The 20,830-nt window shown below is 39.9% G+C and overlaps 2 protein-coding genes across 7 annotated transcripts in view; both read right to left on the reverse strand.

Annotated features, from left to right (window-relative positions):
- ZnT63C (zinc transporter 63C) overlaps positions 1 to 469 on the reverse strand; it is a 122,629-nt gene extending 122,160 nt beyond the window's left edge. For all 5 annotated transcript variants that reach the window (XM_069315150.1, XM_069315154.1, XM_069315155.1 and 2 more), the window contains exon 1: positions 423 to 469. The gene's annotated coding sequence lies outside the window, so the exon portion shown is untranslated. The remainder of the gene's footprint in view (positions 1 to 422) is intronic.
- A 5,166-nt stretch (positions 470 to 5,635) lies between these two features.
- Positions 5,636 to 20,830, reverse strand: part of LOC123774499 (telomere-associated protein RIF1) — a 49,941-nt gene continuing 34,746 nt past the window's right edge. For both annotated transcript variants that reach the window (XM_045768836.2, XM_045768843.2), the window contains exons 12-17: positions 20,358 to 20,452; positions 19,049 to 19,207; positions 16,926 to 17,067; positions 14,505 to 14,663; positions 7,774 to 8,042; positions 5,636 to 6,192 (exon numbers count right to left, since the gene is read on the reverse strand). In XM_045768836.2, the coding sequence (XP_045624792.1) occupies positions 5,993 to 6,192; positions 7,774 to 8,042; positions 14,505 to 14,663; positions 16,926 to 17,067; positions 19,049 to 19,207; positions 20,358 to 20,452 (1,024 nt within the window). In that variant the 3' untranslated portion in view covers positions 5,636 to 5,992. The remainder of the gene's footprint in view (positions 6,193 to 7,773; positions 8,043 to 14,504; positions 14,664 to 16,925; positions 17,068 to 19,048; positions 19,208 to 20,357; positions 20,453 to 20,830) is intronic.

The raw sequence follows: 20,830 nt of genomic DNA on the forward strand, positions 1-20,830 counted from the left end.
GTAAAAGTCCAAAGATACAAGAGGAGTGACAGTCGAGGTAGAGTGTAGACCGGGCGTGTAGCCCACTAGTACACGGAGCAGCAGCCACAACATAGTCAACAGATCGTCTAAGGCCGCCTTACTAAACACAATATCTAAACATGCTTTTAGTCAAATCGTTAATATATTTTACACACATTAAACATTTTATCTAAATATCACACACATGATTGTTATATATATATAGTTATATACTGTATATATATATAAGTATCTCTGCTACTGTCAACATTTGTACACAAGTCTAGGCTCCTGCACTCGGGTGTAAGACATATTATTGTGATGTATTCCGCACAATATTCACGTAGTTAACTTTGGATAATATAGAGAGAGATAATGTAGAGATAGAGGGTCAGTCAGCAGTACTGGAGGAAGATACTCACAGGGACGAGCGGCGCCGTCCGCCTCCTCCCACTACCAACAACACACTGACGCGTCCAAACTCAAGTCCATCACATCACTCAAAATATATCCATTCAAAATATACTTATTACCTAACTAGATTATTTGAATATTCAGATAACTATATATTTTTTAATTAAAGTCACCCAAAATTAAATTAAATTATTAAAAGTGTACAGGTATGAAGAGCCATTGTTGATATACATTGCTGAGTTACTTGATGTAACCTACAGGTGGCCGGTCCTCTTTATGTTCAGTAAAACTATCTCTCAATTATCTTAAGTTAATAATATTCAAATTCAAATTAAATGAGAAAATACTAATCATATACCATATAATGATATAAGATGTATACGTAACTTAAAATATTAAATAACATAATTTGAGAAAATCTAACCTAATAAAAATAAGCATAAATATAAAACCTTATTTTTTTTTTTTTTTTTTGAGATATATACAAGAGTTGTTACATTCTTGTACATAATTTTTATTAGCAAAATTAGGTATACAGAGCAATGTGCTGCTACCCTATTTTATATGTGATATTACACAATGTAGATCAAAAACTAGCTATAGGTTCAACTAACATTCCCATCACACAGGATGGTTAGTCATACATGGAATTAGGGCAGATAATACCTGCCTTAATACAAAAACAAACCAGCTCTGACTAAACATCAGTTCATCTATTATTCCCACGTCACAGGATGGTTAGTCATATATGGAATCAGGAGAGGACATGAAATGTAAGGCTCATTTATTAGTCTCCACTAGCAAACTCTGGGTACAGCACCACAATATCTTCCAATACTACTGAGTGTATGAAGCAATTATAAGCTCATAGTACCTCATGCCATTTGGTCTGTTAATAGCTTAAGCTACTCTATCCCTTTGAGATGTATTTTTTTCTTGTCTCAATAAACATACTTGAACCAGCGTTTCGGTTTAAATCGACAATCGACTTGGTAATGGTCCAAGATGGATTGAAACGTCGTCGTCTCTTCATCTTCAAGTGTGAGGTTTGGTCAACAACGTTGTTTATATTGCATGTTGTAACATTCCGAGGATCTATTTTGCATGTTGGGTTTTTAAGAGCCTGAAGAGGCTGACTTTGACTCACAGAAAATTACTCCTGCACAATTGTTCAGTGTTGCGTTAGTGGCACGGTGTAGTGCAGCTGTACTCGCCTAGTTGTGCTTGCGGGGGTTGAGCTTCGGCTCTTTGGTCCCACCTCTCAACCATCAATCTACTGGTGTAGATTCCTGAGCTTCACGAGCTTTATGAATCAGTAGATTGACGGTAGACGGTAGACAGTAGATTGATGGTTATGAGGCTGGACCAAAGCGCCTGCATGTGTGGAGCTAAGCCAGTTATTGAGTCTCACACTTGTAGTCTGTGTAAACATTGTAATTTTAATAACACCAGGCAGTAAAGTTACAAAATAATGCAACCCGTCCTTCAGTGTAAGCTTTACAAGTCAAATACTGACTTATTTCTCTGTCAGCACAGTCGGACCACAGCTGAAAGGTCCCTGATTCGAGTCCCCTGGTCTGAGGACAGGTTGGTAGGACAGAAGCGTTTGGGCAACGTTTCCTGTCACCTAATGCCTTTGTTCACCTAGCAATAAATATAAGTACCAAGGTAACTGTTGTGGGCTGTTTCCTATTCCAGACTATGGGAGATCATTTGGCACAACATACGTAAATGAATTATAATTTAATTATAATTCATGTATGTGTCCGGGGACAGGCAGCCAGTATATATATATATATATATATATATATATATATATATATATATATATATATATATATATATATATATATATATATATATATATATATATATATATATATGAGTTAACCAGGTATCAACCAGCTTGAACTAGTACATCCTCTCAATACGCTGCCTTCACCTTCCTGATAATAAGGTTGCCTACAGCTTACTAGCAATACAGTTGTTGTTGTTGTTGTTGTTATAGATTCAGCTACTGGGAACAAAAAGTTCCAAGTAGCACGGGCTATGGTGAGCCCGTAATGAACTTACCTGTCACAGGAGCGGGACTGTAAGTTAATACAGCTGCCTTCACTGTACACACAGAACAAATCCACAAGGGCCGTGACGAGGGTCTGAATGAAGGAAGTGGAATGAAGTAAGGGCGAAGAGGTAGAATAGCCTATTGACATTGCTAGAGTGCACGGGGGAATTGTGTAAACCCTGGTTTGTGTTTCGGAGAGACTGCAGGATCCGTGGTAGGTCAAGTTGACTTCCCGGTTGCAATTCTTTTGACCATGTCGTAGCTCAATCGATTAAGGCAGCGTCTGGGATCCTCTCGGACGTAAGTTTGTACCCTCGTCACGGCCCTTGTGGATTTGTTCACTTGATGCATCACACTATTGTGATGTCTGTGTAATTCTGCCTCCACCATGCAGAATTACACAGAAATCAGGTATCGAACCCGGAACCTCAGGACTACGAATCCGAAGCGCTGACCACTCAGCTGTCGGGCCCCTTACAGGTCAGGTGTGTGCAAGTCCCAGGCTCTACCGGGTACTCTATCTAGTACATTATATAAATTGCACTTATAATAATGTTTATAATTCATTGTTGGGGGACAGGAAGCCAGAGCGTATTCATACACGATTTGGCTTTTATCGATGCCCCCCCCCCCCAAGGCCGAATTACTGACCCTGCCCAGGCTGCAACCCCACAAGAAGCTGACTAACTTCTGAGTACTGTACTTACTTACAGCTAAATGAACAGAGGCATTAGGTGAAAGGAAATGTGCCCAACCATTTGTCTCATACGGGATTCTTGATTGTGCATCGAGAACGAACCCGACTGTACTACTAGGACCTTTTATCTTCCAGCCCATCCTCCTGTTTTGGCAGTACTTACTGGATGAGGACCATAGTACTGTACACATACTGATGAACACAATTAAAAAGTAGAAATCGGTACTACTGAATTTGGACAAACAGGAAAAAGATTTTCTACTTGTTACAAAGTCATACTAAACTAACCTACCCCTAACCTTTCTAGGCCTAATAGAGTACATATGAGTGCCATACTAGGCCTAGGAATATTAAATTCTGTTTTTTAGCTTAATTTTGTTTGGACTATAGTGAATAGTACACAGTTCTAGTAATTGTTTAATGTGTCAATATTTGTACTATGGTGCACATAGTTACACACAATACTATCTAAACAGGATGTGTTGTATATATTTGTAAAAATTAACCTTTGCTCTAAGAGAAGTCATACTATGCATGAAGTTACAAGTGGTTGCCAATATGACTACATCAGAGGTGCAGTTGTATCCTTGAAGCTGTACAGTATTGTAAATCGATGAAGGACATTTTTAATGATTTATTATGTAATATTTACAGTATAACCTTTAACATTATTTTCATATTATTTATTGGTATTCTAATTCTTCCCCTAAAAGGCTGCATCTGTTGTCACTTGCCACAGGTAGAATTAATTTGTTTTCCCACTTTGCATTACTGTTCAATATCTTCCTTGCCCATTTCTTTCTATAACCAAACTTGTTCCTTTTTTCTGGCCCTAACACAAACTGCATCAGAATGCTAACCCAACCCAAAACTGTGTTCTGCCTTTGTGCTTCCCTGGGCAAGATCATTTCATGTTATTTCCGTTATTTCACATTACACTTGTCCTAAGCTCCACTATATTCTTTGCTTCATAACTATTCCTGTTTTTATTTGTCAAATCTACAAACTATTTTCCTGGTATGCCCCTTGATCAAACAAAAAATTGCCATGGAGCTAAATTTCTCAATTACAAAATCAGCCATATTTTGCCTTGAACTTGTGTTTTTAAAGTTTCAAGTTATTACAAGACAAATTCGGTGTAAACCTCGAGAAAGAAAAAATATGAAATAAACTGTTACTCAAAGCCAAATACTTTAAATTATTTGTAATAAAGGAACTGTTAGGGGTTACAATAGTCAGTTGATATGAATTTTGTTTTACTGCAAAGTATATGAGATACTTGGGTGAATCAATTTTTCCATAATGTTTTCCGAGCAAGGCTTTTCACTGTTGGCACAGACCTATCATGAAATATGCAACTCATATTCCTATAAATTCCCTGGATATTTCTTATTTTCGTGTAAATTAAGGCAAAATTAATAACTTGCTCTTTGTCCTTCGTTGCAATTTTTTTTTTGTAGGGATTTAGGCCTGGAGCCAGATCCAGAAACCTGGTTAGGTCAGTGTCGAGTTTTCTCCAGGACATAATACACCAATCATTACATTTGCATCCAAGTTGCAAATTACTGTCAAGTACACTAGCAGATGGCATAAAGGACAAGTATGTAATAATTACACATACTAGCCAGGTCCTTTTATTTATGAAGAGTATGAAAGCCTTCAAGGTTATAATTGACCAAATTAGAAAAATGGTGCTGGCACTAGATTCTTTTTATTCTTGCCATTCACTCACAAACTCCAACACAGACATATACACGTGCATAAGAAACAAAAATTAATCAGAGAACTTTTGTGATTCAACAATTTCCAAGGAATACAGAGATTAATTGTTTTCTTTTTCCTATGTGGGTACTTATGCATAACTGAATCATGCATTTGTGTGATTATTCTTGTATATACAAGTGAATTGTTAACCGGCAGCCTTCCAAAGCTCCAATCTTTCAAAAGATGACCTCCCTAAAAAAAATTTGAGAATTACAATTTAGTCAAATTTAGCCAGACAGTACAGTACAGTATTTACCTGGTCAATTGTGTTAATGTTTTATAGACATAACCAAAGATCAGAGCCTGGAAAACAAATATTACTTATCAAATTTTCCAAAAGTACCTGTTAAAAGAAGGCACTAAACCAGGAAGACTATTTAGCACCATCTGTGTTGTGGGATATTCAAAATGTCTGAATATCATGCCCAATATTCAATATTCCACAAATTAAATCCAATAATTTTGTTATGATTTAAATAGGTTAAGTATAAGTAATTACTTAACTATAAAAGCTTTACTGAGGGAATGTAACATTTTTATATATTGTAATACAATTATTAGTCTTTAGTTATACCAATTAATTAAATGTATGAATATACTGTATAATAAAAAATAATTTTTTAAAGGTATCAACAAAATTCACATCTTAAAATTGTTCAATTAAAAACAGTATAACCAGAATATAAAAAAATTCATTAAGTTGTGCTTTATTAGAGTATAATGAAATACAAATAGGCTTATTCATTTTACAGAAAATATGAGGTGCTAAGTATAATGCTATAAGTAAAGACAAAATTAATCTTAAGTGTCAACCACATCTGGGCAACGTTGTGACCAAGTTGTTATGTAGCAGACTATTAAAGCTTTGTACTCCTTATATAATACAAATACAATATACACTATCAATATCAGACAAAATACAAAAAAAAAAAAAGTTATTTTTTTCAGAATTATTCTCAAGAATAATTTTCACATTTATACAAAAAGGAGCCTGAAGAGGCCCTGTCAACAGAGGTCCTCTATACTGTACACTGTATTAACCAAGCTTACATTCATGTATCATCCGCTATATTTCTGGATTTTAAATATTTATGAAAACTGTCAATAACAAATGAATACTGTAATTTGTTCATAAATCTCGGGAAGAGAGTTTTAATAGCATCAGTGTTCAAATTGTCGGCCAATGATTCAAGGAACTTAGGATTTTCATTAGTCTTCTTAAACACTGCTATTACATTATCAGGAACCAAATCTGAAGAGGAAAAAGTTACTTATTAATCACTTACACATAACATAGTTTGAAATAAATATAGGACTGCATTACACACCTAAATCTGTCATATTCAGACATAAATCTCTAATCAATCAACTGAAATGCAAGTCCAAATAATGATGTTTAAATGGTGGGACTGTCCAATTTTTTTTTTATAAAGTAAGTAATTATCAAAAGGTACCAAACCGGGAAGGCTATGTAGCACCATCAAATGTGCGGGATAATCAGAGGGCGCTAAATATTACCAAGGATGCCAATACAAGAACAGAAACGCACAAGACGAACAATGTCAAAAGTATCCGAGTCGCCAAGAATTCTATCAAGGGACAAGCGACCGCGCGGGATGGTCGGAAAACATGACACACACTTGTCCCTGGAAGTCAGGACAGTCAACAAGGATATGCATGACTGTAAGAGGTTCAATGCAATTTGGACAATAAGGAGCAGGGCGGCGCTCCATTAAGTGACAGTGAGTTAAACGGGTACGGCCAATACGTAACCTAGCCAGAGCCGTTTCCCACCGCCGGTTACGGTGGTAGGAGGAAGGCCACTGGGACACACGACTCTTAAGAATATGCAGTTTGTTACTTTTTTTATATATAAAGTTCACAACTACTCTTACTCAAAGGGAGAGTAGTATCTCACATTGGCTACCCTGAGGCACCAGATTCATTTATAAGCCTTAAATATATTGAGAAAAATACAAAACATCTTCCTACTACTGTATTTCTGCTTAAAATTTAGTGATCTTGTTACAAAGTAACTAACTACAGTACAGTTTATTCAAAGTTTTGCTATAACTTATAAACTACGTATGGTTTGATTTTATATACACCATAAAATACATATCTTCAGGTCAACATATCTCAGGTTATAAACCAGTGGTGCAAACAATCTAGGATAAAGGCAAGCTATAACTTGTTTATACTATAGGTACCAAATATGTGTGTTTATTATGTTTAAAATGTATTTTGAAGTTAATATTTTTGGGAGTGTGGAACGGATTAATTCAATTTACATTATTTCTTATGTGTGTGTGTGTGTGTGTGTGTGTGTGTGTGATATTATATATATAATATATATATATATATATATATATATATATATATATATATATATATATATATATATATATATATATATATGTATATATATATATAATATATATATATATATATATATATATATATATATATATATATATATATATATATATATATATATATAATGTGTGTGTGTGTGTGTGTGAATGATGAGAGGGCGAGTGGAGACTGGATGAAGGGGCAGTTAGGCAAGAGGGAGGGGGGAACAGAAGAAAAAGAGCAGAACAGAGAAGTGAGTAAAAGAGGGCAGGAAATTGTTGAAGTGGGAGGAAGGTGACAGTGAGAAAGGAGACTGGAGGGGGAATGGGGAAGAGAGAAGAAGGGTAAGGAGGCAAGACGGGCGTGTTGAGAGAAATACTATTTTGTAGTATTATGCTACAACAAAGATTAATGAAGACTTTTCTGTAGCCTATATTCTATAATAAAACAACTTATTGAATAGGAAGTAAATATTTACCATCAGGTGAAGCATCTAAGGGTGTGATATCATCTATTTCCAAAATATCATTAATTACTGAAGGCACATCACCAATAACATTACTCTCTCTATTTTCGCTCATTTCCTCATTCTCCAAGATGTCACCTTCAGATTTTCTGCTCTCCTGGAAATGGTCTTGGTTATTGGGTCGCTGGTTCTCCTTGTCTTCACGGTCTACATCGCCAAATATTTCACTTAACTGAGCTTCCACTTCATCCAACGGTGGTTCTGGTGATTTCTTACCTTCCCTAGGAATGAAACATTAAATAATTATTACAGACAAAAATGATACATCAACTCTGAAGAAATCAAGAAGAAATATCATCGTTTCTTTATTCTGTTACTTTTGGTACTTGAATGGAAACTATAATCAAAGTATAGTACTACACTAGGTATTTTTTTTTTAAACCAGCTGATAGAGGAAAGCATCCTTAGTACAACATATGAGGCCGACCCATTCTTACATGTGTTGATGTCAATACTCTATCAAGCACTGTCACAGTTGAGTTTATATTTATGAACGTTTCACAAGTAAGGGTGTGTGAGAGTGTGTAATTACAGGATGAGAGGTATCATACTATCATAATCATACTACCTGATCAATCAGGCTGTGATTCATACGTCAGGCTGAGAGCAGCCGTGTCAAACAGCCTGGTTGACCAGTCCAGCAACGAGGAGGCCTGGTCAGCAACAAGACCGCGGGGTCGCTAAGCCTTGAAATCACCTTAAGGTAAGGTATGCACGTGGTGTCCTGTCTTCCCAGCACTGTCATATAATGTTTTGAAATTACTGACAGTTTTGGCCTCCACCACCTTCTCACCTAACTTGTTCCAACCGTCTACCACTGTGTTTGCGAAAGTGAATTTTCTTATATTTCTTCGGCAGCTTTGTTTAGCTAGTTTAAAGCTATGACTTCTTGTTCTTGAAGTTCCAGGTCTCAGGAATTCTTCCCTATCAATTCTATCGATTCCAATTTTACTCAGTTTCCACCTGTGTCCCCTTGTTTGCATACCCCCCCCCATGTTAAACAATTTATCCTTGTCTAACTTGTCAATTCCTCTGAGAATTTTATAGGTAGTGATCATGTCTCCTAGTGTTGTGAGGTGCATTTCTCCCAACCTTTCCTCATAACTCATGCCTCTTAGTTCTGGGACTAGCATAGTGGTATATCTTTGAACTTTTTCCAGCTTCGTCTTATGTTTGACAAGGTATGTGCTCCATGGTGAGGCTGCATACTCCAGGACTGGTCTTACATATGTGGTGTACAAGGTTCTGAATGATTTCTTACACAGGTTACTGAAGGCATTTCTGATGTTAGCCAGCCTCACATACGTTACAGATGTTATTCTTTTTATGTGGGCTTCAGGAGACAGGTTTGGTGTGATATCAACTCCTAGATCTTTCTCTCTGTCCGTTTCATGACGGATTACTACTCCCATTTGGTATCCAGTGTCTGGCCTCCTGTTTCCATCACCTAGTTTCATTACCTTACATTTACTCAGGTTGACCTTTAGTAGCCATTTGTTGGACCATTCATTCAGTTTGTCTAGGTAGTCTTGTAGCCTCATACTATCTTCCTCTGTACTAATCCTCCTCATAATTTTTGCATCAGCAGCAAACAATGAGAGGAACGATTCTATACCGTTTGGGAGATCATTTCCGTATATATCAGAAGCAGTACAAGTCCAAGGACTGAACCCTGCGGGACTCCACTGGTGACACCTCGCCAATCTGAGACCTCACTCCTCAGTGACTCGCTTGATTTGCCATCCCTGAACCCATGCTGTTGTGTTACTAAGTTCTTTCGCTCCAGATGTTCCATTATTTTTTTTCGCACAATTTTCTTCATCTTGCATGGAATGCAAGTTAGGGACTCTGGCCTGTAGTTCAGTGCCTATCACCCTTCTTATATATTGGGACTATATTGGCCGTCTTCCAAATTTTTGGCAGTTCACTTGTTACCAGTGATTTGTTGTACACCATTGATAGTGGCAGGCACAGAGCTTCTGCTCCTTCCTTTAGTATCCATGGTGAGATTCCATTCAGACCTATAGCCTTTGTCACATCCAATTCCAGCAGATACTTCTTCACCTCCCCACTGGGGAGGTGGGGATATTACCACTTTTATCTCTGGGACTTCTCCTTGCTCTACTGTGAAGACCTCCTGGAATTTTGTATCAAGTTCTTCGCACACCATCTTGTCATTTGTAGTGAATCTGTTTGCCCCTACCCTCAATTTCATTACCTGTTCCATCACTTATTTTTCTCCTGATGTGGCTGTGCAGCAATTTAGGTCAAGTCTTTGCCTTGCTCGATATGTCGTTTTCATATTGTCACTCTGCCTCTCTTCTCACCCTGACGTATTCATTCCTGGTGCTCTGGTATCTCTCTGCTCCCTAATGTCCTGTTATTTCTATAGTTTCTCCACGCCCTTGTACTTAATTGCTTTGCTAGCTTACATCTCTAATTAAACCATGGGTTTCTTTTCAGCATTTCCCTTTTTTTCTTTTGGACTGGGACAAACTTGTCTGCTGCCTCCTCACATTTCTGTGATGTAGTCCATCATGGCTCGAGCCGTCTTTCCTGTGAGTTCTGTTTCTCAAGCTATATCTGTTGGAAATTTCCTTATTTCCTCATAATTTCCTTTCCGGAATGCTGGCCTTTTGTTTTCTGCGCCTTTCCTCGAGTACCTTAACCCTACTTCGATCAGGTACTCAAACATCAGTACACTGTGATCACTCATTCCCACTGGAGGCTTTGAAACCGATTTCCCTTATGCCCGAGTCGTTCAGAATACTAGGTTGAGTCTCACTAGTCCATCGTTGCCTCTCATTCTTGTGGCTCCCCTGACATACCAACTTAAATAGTTTCTTGTCGCCACTTCCAACAGTTTAGCTCCCATGTTTCCTCATTTCCATGTGGTTCTTTGTTTTTTCAGTCTACCCTTCCATGATTGAAATCCCCCATGATGAGCAGATGGGATCGATTTTTACAGGCAGCAGTGGCTGCTTTCTCAATTATAGTGTTACCTGGTTGATACCTGGTTGATGGGGTTCTGGGAGTTCTTCTACTCCCCAAGCCCGGCCCGAGGCCAGGCTTGACTTGTGAGAGTTTGGTCCACCAGGCTGTTGCTTGGAGCGGCCCACAGGCCCACATACCCACCACAGCCCGGTTGGTCCGGCAATCCTTGGAGGAATAAATCTAGTTTCCTCTTGAAAATGTCCACGGTTGTTCCGGCAATATTTCTTAAGCTTGCTGGGAGGACGTTGAACAACCGTGGACCTCTGATGTTTATACAGTGTTCTCTGATTGTGCCTATGGCACCTCTGCTCTTCACTGGTTCTATTCTACATTTTCTTCCATATCGTTTACTCCAGTACGTTGTTATTTTACTGTGTAGATTTGGTACTTGGCCCTCCAGTATCTTCCAGGTGTATATGATTTGATATCTCTCTCGTCTTCTTTCTAGTGAGTACATTTGGAGGGCTTTGAGACGATCAAAATAATTTAGGTGCTTTATTGCGTCTATGCGTGTCATTTATGTTCTCTGTATTCCCTCTATTTCAGCAATCTCTCCTGCTCTGAAGGGGGAAGTGAGTACTGAGCAGTACTCAAGACGGGACAACACAAGTGACTTGAAGAGTACAACCATTGTGATGGGATCCCTGGATTTGAAAGTTCTCGTAATCCATCCTATCATTTTTCTGGCTGTCGCAATATTTGCTTGGTTATGCTCCTTAAACATTAGGTCGTCAGACATTATTATTCCCAAATCCTTTACATGCTGTTTTCCTACTATGGGTACATTTGATTGTGTTTTGTACTCTATATTATGTTTAAGGTCCTCATTTTTACCGTACCTGAGTACCTGGAATTTATCACTGTTAAACATCATGTTATTTTCTGATGCCCAGTCGAAAACTTTATTAATATCAGCTTGAAGTTTTTCAATGTCCTCAGCCAAGGTAATTTTCATACTGATTTTTGTGTCATCTGCAAAAGATGATACGAAGCTGTGACTTGTATTTTTGTCTATATCTGATATGAGAATAAGGAAAAGCAGCGGTGCAAGGACTGTACCCTGAGGTACAGAGCTTTTCACTGCACTTGGACTAGATTTTATATGGTTGACAGTTACTCGCTGAGTCCTGTTTGACAGAAAACTGAGTATCCAGCGTCCTACTTTACCGGTTATTCCCATTGACTTCATTTGTTAGCTGCCATGTTGTTGTTGTCATACTCTTGCCTGGGTCTTCTGTCATTTAGTGGATGTTTATATATCACTGCTACTACTCTTGGTCCCCCCACTGTCATGGTGCCTGTTATGAAGTCTCTGAACCCCTTGCAGCCCAAAATAACCATTTCCTTGAAACTCCATTTCTTTCTCATCAGTAGTGCCACTTCGCCTCCTCCCCTTCCACCCCCCTCTCTCCTTATTACAGTGTGGTCTTGGGGAAACACAGCATTCGTTATTATTCCTAAGAGTTTTGTTTCTGCAAGTCCAATTACATCCAGGTTCATTTCTTGTGCTCTTTCCCCAAGTTCACTTGCCTTGCTTGTGATCCCTTCTATGTTCGAGTACATTATTAAAGCGGACTCTCTCTTGTCCATCCCCAGTTTCTGTTGAATTCCCCAAGTTGAGGGACAATGGGTGTCTGGAGGGGGGGGGGGCTAGGAAGGAGGAGCTGGGGGACCTGGGGTGTGATGGGGTTGGAAGGATTTGGTACAGAGGGGAGGGGGGGCTGGGAGGGTATGGGGTGAGAGGGGGGGAGGGTATGGGGGTGAGAGGGGGGGGCTGGGAGGATATAGGGTGAGAGGGGGGGCTGGTAGGGTATGGGGTGAGAGGGGGGACTGGGAGGGTATGGGGTGAGAGGGGGGGGGACTGGGAGGGTATGGAGTGAGAGGGGGGCTGGGGGCTGGGAGGGTATGGGCGAGAGGGGACCGGAAGGGTATTGGGTGAGGTGGGGGAAGGGGGTACTGGGAGTGAATGGGGTGAGGGAGGGGGGATGGGGGTGAGGGAGGGGGGATGGGGGTGAGGGAGGGGGGATGGGGGTGAGGGAGGGGGGATGGGGGTGAGGGAGGGGGGATGGGGGTGAGGGAGGGGGGATGGGGGTGAGGGAGGGGGGATGGGGGTGAGGGAGGGGGGATGGGGGTGAGGGAGGGGGATGGGGGTGAGGGAGGGGGGATGGGGGTGAGGGAGGGGGGATGGGGGTGAGGGAGGGGGGATGGGGGTGAGGGATGGGGGTGAGGGATGGGGGTGAGGGAGGGGGGATGGGGGTGAGCGATGGGGGTGAGGGAGGGGGGGATGGAGGTGAGGGGGGGGGGACAGGAGTGAATGGGGTAAGAGAGGAGGGACTGGGAGTGAATGGGGTGAGGGTGGAGGGAGACCAAGAGTGAATGGGGTGAGGGAATGGGGCGAGGGGGGGGGAAGGGAGGGTTGAATGAGCATTTGAATGAGGACAGGGAGGGCTCAGTTAGAGGGGGGGGGGGGGGGGAGATTTCTATGGGGGTGTTGTCCTCTCCTCTGGGGTTGCTGGGGTGCTGGTTGGGAGTCTCCCCCCCCCTCTGGGGCTGTTGAATTGTGGGACTGTGGCTGCCTGGTTCTCTCCTCACCCCCTTCGCGTCTGCTGCTTTTACTCGCCATGTTCCTCTGGAGGAATATTTTTCTGTAACCTACCACATGGTACAAAAGGCTCTTCCTTCCTTGAATTGCCTCCTTTGTGTGCTCATTTGTAAACACCATCTTTATCAGGCAATCTCTGTCCTCGTTGTACCAGCCTAGCCTGAAAACCTTCTCTATACATTGTCCAGCCCCTTCCATCTGTAACCCCTTTAAGATCCCTCTCACTGCCTCCCTATCCTTACTAATCCATTCAGTCTTACTGGAGCATTCCTGTTCTTTAATGTCCACTACTTACACTGATCTTTCTCTCTCTCTAGCAGCTGACTAGGGCACCTTGCCACTTCCTGTGAGGTAGCTGCTTTCATGGCTATCTCCCTCACTGTGGCCATTGCATCTGGACCCTTCCTAAGTATTTCAGCAAATGATGCTTGTACAGTGGTACAAATGAGGAACTTCCACTGATACATTTCCATCAGATACGTGTCCATCTGATACATGTGCATGAGTGTGTGCGCGCGCTTGTGTAATTACCTAAGTGATGGTAATAGGTTTGCAGGACGAGAGCTATGCTCATGGTGTTATGTACCTAATCAACCTAGCAGTGACTTGTATGTCAGACTGCAAGCAGCTGCATCTAACAGCCTGGTTGACCAGACCAGGAGGCCTGGTTCGAGACTGCCAGGGACATTAATCCCCAGCACCCACATCAGGTAATGGGAAAGCCACTGAGTAGTCAAAACAAAATTATATTGTTGGTTTTAATTCCAAGTTTGGTAAAATCTGGATTATACATGAATTAGGATCCGATTAGGAATAATATTGTCATGATTTTGAAGCTGCTACTGTATTACAGACACATTACATATGCACATCTCTTGTGCCAAGTGAGTACGACGGGCTCACCATAGTCCGTGCTGCCTAGAATTTTTCGTTTCAAGCTGTTGAATCTAAAAACAACAATATGTATTACAGTATATAGGAAATATATAATGACCTAACCCTATAAATCAAAGCCCTGCTTTAGAAATGTCCCAAACTTAAAGGTGGTAACACTGGCAATTTCTGCCTCTAAAAAAATATTTCTTACCGTAGTGCTGTTTCTTCATACATTTTTAGAATTTTCACAGTTGCTGCAATTTTTGGTGCCCGCACTGGCAACTTGTTTACATCAGCTTCTGTCAGCTGGCTTAATTCACCAACAGTACGCACTCCCAGTTCTTCAAGAACAGCCATCAATCCCTCAACTCTGGATAAAAATGTAATAATAAAGTTTAAATAACATGGACCACTTAATTTATTAGGAGTATTTCAGAGATTATCAATATTTGATAATATCGATATATCTCGGCATCAATTATTTTTAATTTCTAAAAACCAGACATTTTCCACATGCACCAGGTTGTGCCTGCATATAAATCTCTATTAATGAAGGTGAAAGAGATGAAAAAATAAATAAATACATATATTGATAACACTTTATTAATATGCTTTATAATAGTCTGCTTTAAGCAGACCAATATGGACTGCATAGGTTGCATTGCGGAAGCACAAAGGGCTGGCATGTAAGACACAACGAGGTCAATGACATCATTAAGAGAAGCCTCGTCTCGGCTCGGTGCCCAGCGGAAAGAGAACTTCGCATCCTAGGGGCCCACCACCCGAATGACCCCGCACTTCGCCCTGATGGTATCACTATATACCCCTGGAAAACAGGCAAACTGTTGGTGTGGGACTACACGTGTGTATCCACCCTGGCTGACACCTATGTACACTTCGGAGCTGATCAAGCAGGTGGGGCAGCCAACCACAGGGAAACGGCAAAATCACTTATGTACAGGCGACTGGAAGGTCAATACCTCTTTGTTCCCATAACGTCTGAGACCCATGGCCACTGGGGCAAGAGTGCGTTGGGATTTCTCAAGGAATTGTACCCCAAGCTCATTGACGTCACCAGAGACCCAAGGGCTTCCAGTTTTGACCCCGTCAATTCCCCTGAGAATTTTGTAGGTGGTTATCATGTCTCCTCTTACTCTTCTGTTTTTCCAGGGTTACGAGGTTCAGCTCCCTTAGTCTTTCCTCGTAACTCATTCCTCTCAATTCCGGGACCAGTCTGGTGGGATACCTTTGAATCTTCTCTAACTTCGTCTTGGGTTTAATTAGGTATGGACTCCAGGCTGGAGCTGCATACTCCAGGATTGGTCTGACATAAGTAGTATACAGGGTCCTGAACAATTCTTTACACAAGTTTCTAAAAGCAGTTCTTATATTGGCCAGTCTAGCATATGCCGCCGCTGATATCCTTTTGAGGTGGGCCTCTGGGGACAGGTTCGGTGTGATATCGACCCCCAGATCTTTCTCTCTATATGACTCTTGCAGGATTTCACCTCCCAGATCGTACCTTGTGTTCAGCCTTCTGCTCCCTTCGCCTAATTTCATTACTTTACACTTTCCAGAGTTGAACTTAAGCAGCCATTTTCTAGACCATTCCTCCAGTTTGTCCAAGTCGTCCTGTAGTCTCTGTCTATCTTTATCTGTTTTGATTTTTCTCATAATTTTTGCATCATCAGCAAACATTGAGAGGAATGAGTCTATACCCTCTGGAAGGTCGTTTACATATACTAAAAACAGGATGGGTCCGAGTACAGAGCCCTGTGGAACCCCGCTGGTGACATCTCGCCACTCTGATGCCTCCCCCCTCACCGTTACTCGCTGTTTCCTATTGCTTAGATACTCCCTTATCCACTGGAGCACCTTACCTTTTACTCCTGCCTGCTGCTCCAACTTTTGTAACAGCCTTTTGTGAGGTACTGTGTCAAAGGCTTTCTGACAGTCCAAGAAAATGCAGTCTGCCCACCCTTCTCTTTCCTGCCTAATTTGTGTTGCTTGGTCATAGAATTCTATTAGGCCTGTGAGGCACGATGAACACCTTGGTCAACCTTATGTTTGACCCTTTATGAACACAAGCCATGAGTATTACCTCTATTTACCTGTAGTCAAGTTGTCTGATAGTTTGATTGGTGAGGCAGTTTGGCCCGCTGGCCCACATATCCATTACAACCTGGCTGATCCAGCACTTACTGTAAAACAGTACCTACAAATAATGTTGGCTACATTTACCTCAAGATCTCCTTCAGAGCTCCTCTCACAGAATTGGTATTAACTTCATCACATTTGTATTAACTTCTTCACAACCTTCCCATACATTCAGCACAGATAATTTATTTTTCTGTATTCCCTTTGGAAGATGTCATGTACATTATCATGTCATATACATCATGTACATTTCACTTGTGGTCATTACTTCTAGCCTTCCTTTTTTTTCCCCCCAAACCATTTCAAAACCTACTTAAGAGGCAAAAACATTCAAAACCCCTTTTCTTCTTTTTCTAATACAACTTTTTAGTTAAATTTGCTGTCAGTATTCTCAAGGACACAAGAGAACCAGCTTGCCAATTTATTCAATGTGGATGAATCATGAATTAAAGTACAAAGTATCTATGTAACTTACAATGCAGGAGAGGTTAGTAGGTGGGCCACTTGGTCAACCTTATCTTTGCAACTGGTTAGAGATGGATACAAGGCTTGGCTGCAGTCTAACATGGCAGGCGAGTCCGCTTCTTGGGATTCCTTATTACATGGGAAATCAATATCTGAAAAATTAAGAAAATCATTGTTCCAGTCCCTAGTTTTGGATTTTTTTAATCCAATTCATATTGATGACACACACGTGTGGTGTAAGCCGTTGGCATGAATAAACAGCAGCAATCAGGAGACCAGAGAGAGTGTGAGGAGGAGGGATGGGTAACAGTCGATCCCTCCCTCCCTAATTTGGTGAGAAAATTCTATCATTTCATGTTTGGTTTCATACGGATCACATAAATATAAATATATATAATTTTGATAGGAAAGTGTTCACTAATGACTGCTTTATCATGCTATACTCAAAATGAAGAATGTATAATAAATCAATTGTATGTATTCACCTAGTTGTGCTTGCAGGGGTTGAGCTCTGCTCGTTTGACACGCCTCTCAACTGTCAATCAATCAACTGTTACTAACTAATTTTTTTTTGTTTCCACACACACACACACACGCCAACCCTCCCTAGGAAGCAGCCTGTAACAGCTAACTCCCAGGTACCTATTTACTGCGAGGTAACAGCGGCATCATGGTGAAAGAAACTGCCCATTTGTCTGCCTAGTCCGGGAATCGAACCCTGGCCACAGGATTACGAGTCCCGCGCACTGTCCACTCAGCTACCAGACCTTTGGTATGTAACTTGCCGACTTGCCGAGTTTGTGTAAATCCTTGTCATTAAGTAATGTGGGTCTTACCAACAACTGTCATATACAGCAGTTATGACTTTTTTATGGATTTATTTGCAATGATTTTGCTTTATCATATGCCATTGTCAAAGTGAAGTTAAATTTATAATTCATCATAAATTTATGTGAATTTTGTTTAATATAAAGATTTTTTTGATAAGATAAAGATAAAGAAGATTTTTTCTTTCATCACATATAAATGTAAAGCAAGATGGATTATGAAGGATTTGTAGTTACCTAAAATGATTATTATGGAGATATTGTATTTCAAAATTCACACTGGAGTTAAGACTAACCATATACTATATTATATGTACAAATGGCAGCCTAGAAATTCCAAACCCTGCAAATATTAATTTGAATACTGTATTGGCAAGCTGACTGAAAAAGTTATGTATAAAATAATACTTCATCATCATCTATGAGGATGATGAAGCAAGTGAGGTGTGCAGAATAATTGAAATCATTGTCAAAGATAACTGGCCAAAAGCAGTACAAACAAAAACACCTCTTACTAGGTAAATTAAATGAATGGCATGAAACACACACAGAAATAGATACTAGCATAGATTTTGACTTTTTGCAAGGTTAAGGCCTATGCAGGTGTGGTGTCATTGCTGGGGGGGGGGGGGGGGGGCAAAGGAACACACTCAGTTTGTGTGTACTTTTACCTCCTTAAAAATAAAAATGGCCATTATTTTTTTACATGAATTTTAAGTGCTCCTCATACCATATAAATTTATATTTTATATATTAATATAAAATAAATATAATTAATATAATATATAATATATATAATAATATATAATAATAATATATAATAATAATAATAATAATATATAATAATAATAATATATATAATAATATATATAATAATAATATATATATATATAATATATATAATATATAATAATAATATAATAAAATTTTATATATTAATATAAATAAAATATAATATATATAAATATAAATTTAATATTTGACCTATTACCTTTCGGATGCACCCAGAATCATTCTTCTACCTCAATTAGGAGCCAAGATGGATGAAATTGAAAACAGGATGTTCTTGCGATCCCCCCCCCCAAAAAATCGGGGAAGCATAACTTTTAAACCAAAAGTTGGACTGATCTGAGATTTGTAATTTTGTGTAAAGACAAAGATATAGACCAACTTAGATGAAAATTGAAAGGGGACGTGGTTTTGGACACTGCATGATCTGTCATGGAACAGGTTAAATATTTAAGCACAATTTGTAATAAACTCTGACAAAGTATGCAATAAAATTTTCACCACTCAAATTACTCACCCTTTCCTGGGGATGAAGCATTAGTCATGTCTAGTCTCTTTTGTGCTCGAATGCGCTTCAAGGTGGTTGGAGAGGGAGGAATCTCAACGCGTTCCGAGACTGGAGGGTCGGCAAAACTGACACGTCTGCATTTTGTCGGCGGCGAAGGCGTTTCTTTATCTACAATATAAAGATTAATAACATTATTTCTTACCAATCATAGAGAATATGCATTATTACATTGAAGATTTAATAAGAACCAATGGGGGTCAAGTGTTATTTACAAATTTAACCTATGAATATTTTACACTAATAAGATTATATACACAGAGAAATCACATTAACGTGATATATCAAAGAAAAATCCACAGGAGTTTTGACGTGTGTTCCCAGACAGGCTCTTTACCATGTCGTGGTACAATTGACTAGAGTGCGTGTGGGAACACTCGGTGCCCAAGATTATCATCATGATCTGTCTTGAGGTTATCTCGAGATGATTTCGGGGCTTAACGTCCCCAAGGCTTGGTCCTCAACCAGGCCTCCTTTTTGTTACACATCCCCAGGAAGCAGTCCGTAGCAGCTGTCTAACTTCCAGGTACCTATTTACTGCTAGGTGAACAGGGGCATCAGGATGAATGAAACTGCACATTTGTTTCCGCCTCCACCAGAGACTGAACCCGGAATCTCAGGACTACGAATCCAAAGTGCTGTCCACTCAGATGTCAGGCCCCAGGCTTATAACAGATGGACTCAACAAAATTCATTCCACTTATGGTTGTATTCATAAAACAATAGGTGTTGGATGTGAAATTGGCTAAGTGAAATTAATAATGCTTAAAGGAAACCTTTCTTTTTCAAACAAAAATGCAATAGAACAAAAATACAAATCATATATTTTTATGAGTGAGAAAGTCGATGAAGATAATTAAAACAAAAGTAACTGATTTTCTTTTTCAGTTTGTCAAATTTTTGTTCCCATGGAGTTACGGTGCTACCATTGAGAATAAGGTCAAGAGGCTGGAGTATGGCCAAAATGCTGCTGATGGTAAAATCTCTCTATAATTAGGTTCTTCTGGTAGACCCGTCACACAGCAGGATCAACTTTAGATTCCGGTCAGTAAATTTACTCCAGTGTGGGAAAAGAATGGTATGAAAGGTGTCTGCTTTAATATTGTCCAAACAAGTTTTGGACATTTTCCTATATGGGCATAAAAAAAAAGAGCTGGTGTCATGGGGAAGCTATTCAGCATAGTTAAAACAAAAATTATATGGTTGGTTAACCATAACGTAATTAATATTATGGCGGTAAATATTACACAATTTTACTCACTGAAGCTCTCGTCTAGTGTAGATTTCTTCAAGATGCTTGTGGAAGGAGATGCTCCTGGAGAAGGTTCATATTTCACCCAAGGACGTCCACCCTCGCTAAAGAAGAACACAGCAACAACTAGAGATCTAGCATGAGCACAAGTCAAAATATTCAGGCTCAGGGATGCCTATAGGGTGATGCAATGAGCACCTGCTGGTGTAATGTGCCAAGAATAGTGTGATGAGCAGAATAAATGGAATAATTGTAAAAGGTGCCGTGTGAAAGAGGTACAGTACTTATCTGTTGGAGAGTATGGAAAATTGAATTCAGGCTTCCTAGCCTTATGTACTCCTGCTGAGTATTTATTAACACTCGCACTCTTCGAACTCCCCTGACGTTTGAAGAGCGTTAGTGGAACCAGGCCGCTGATTTTTTCTCGAGTCCGAGACGAAGACTCGTGCTGCGTCCGATACAAAAATATTTGTATAAAATTC

Source organism: Procambarus clarkii, chromosome 81 (assembly GCF_040958095.1).
Source record: "Procambarus clarkii isolate CNS0578487 chromosome 81, FALCON_Pclarkii_2.0, whole genome shotgun sequence".
NCBI classification, from domain to species: Eukaryota; Metazoa; Arthropoda; class Malacostraca; order Decapoda; family Cambaridae; genus Procambarus; species Procambarus clarkii.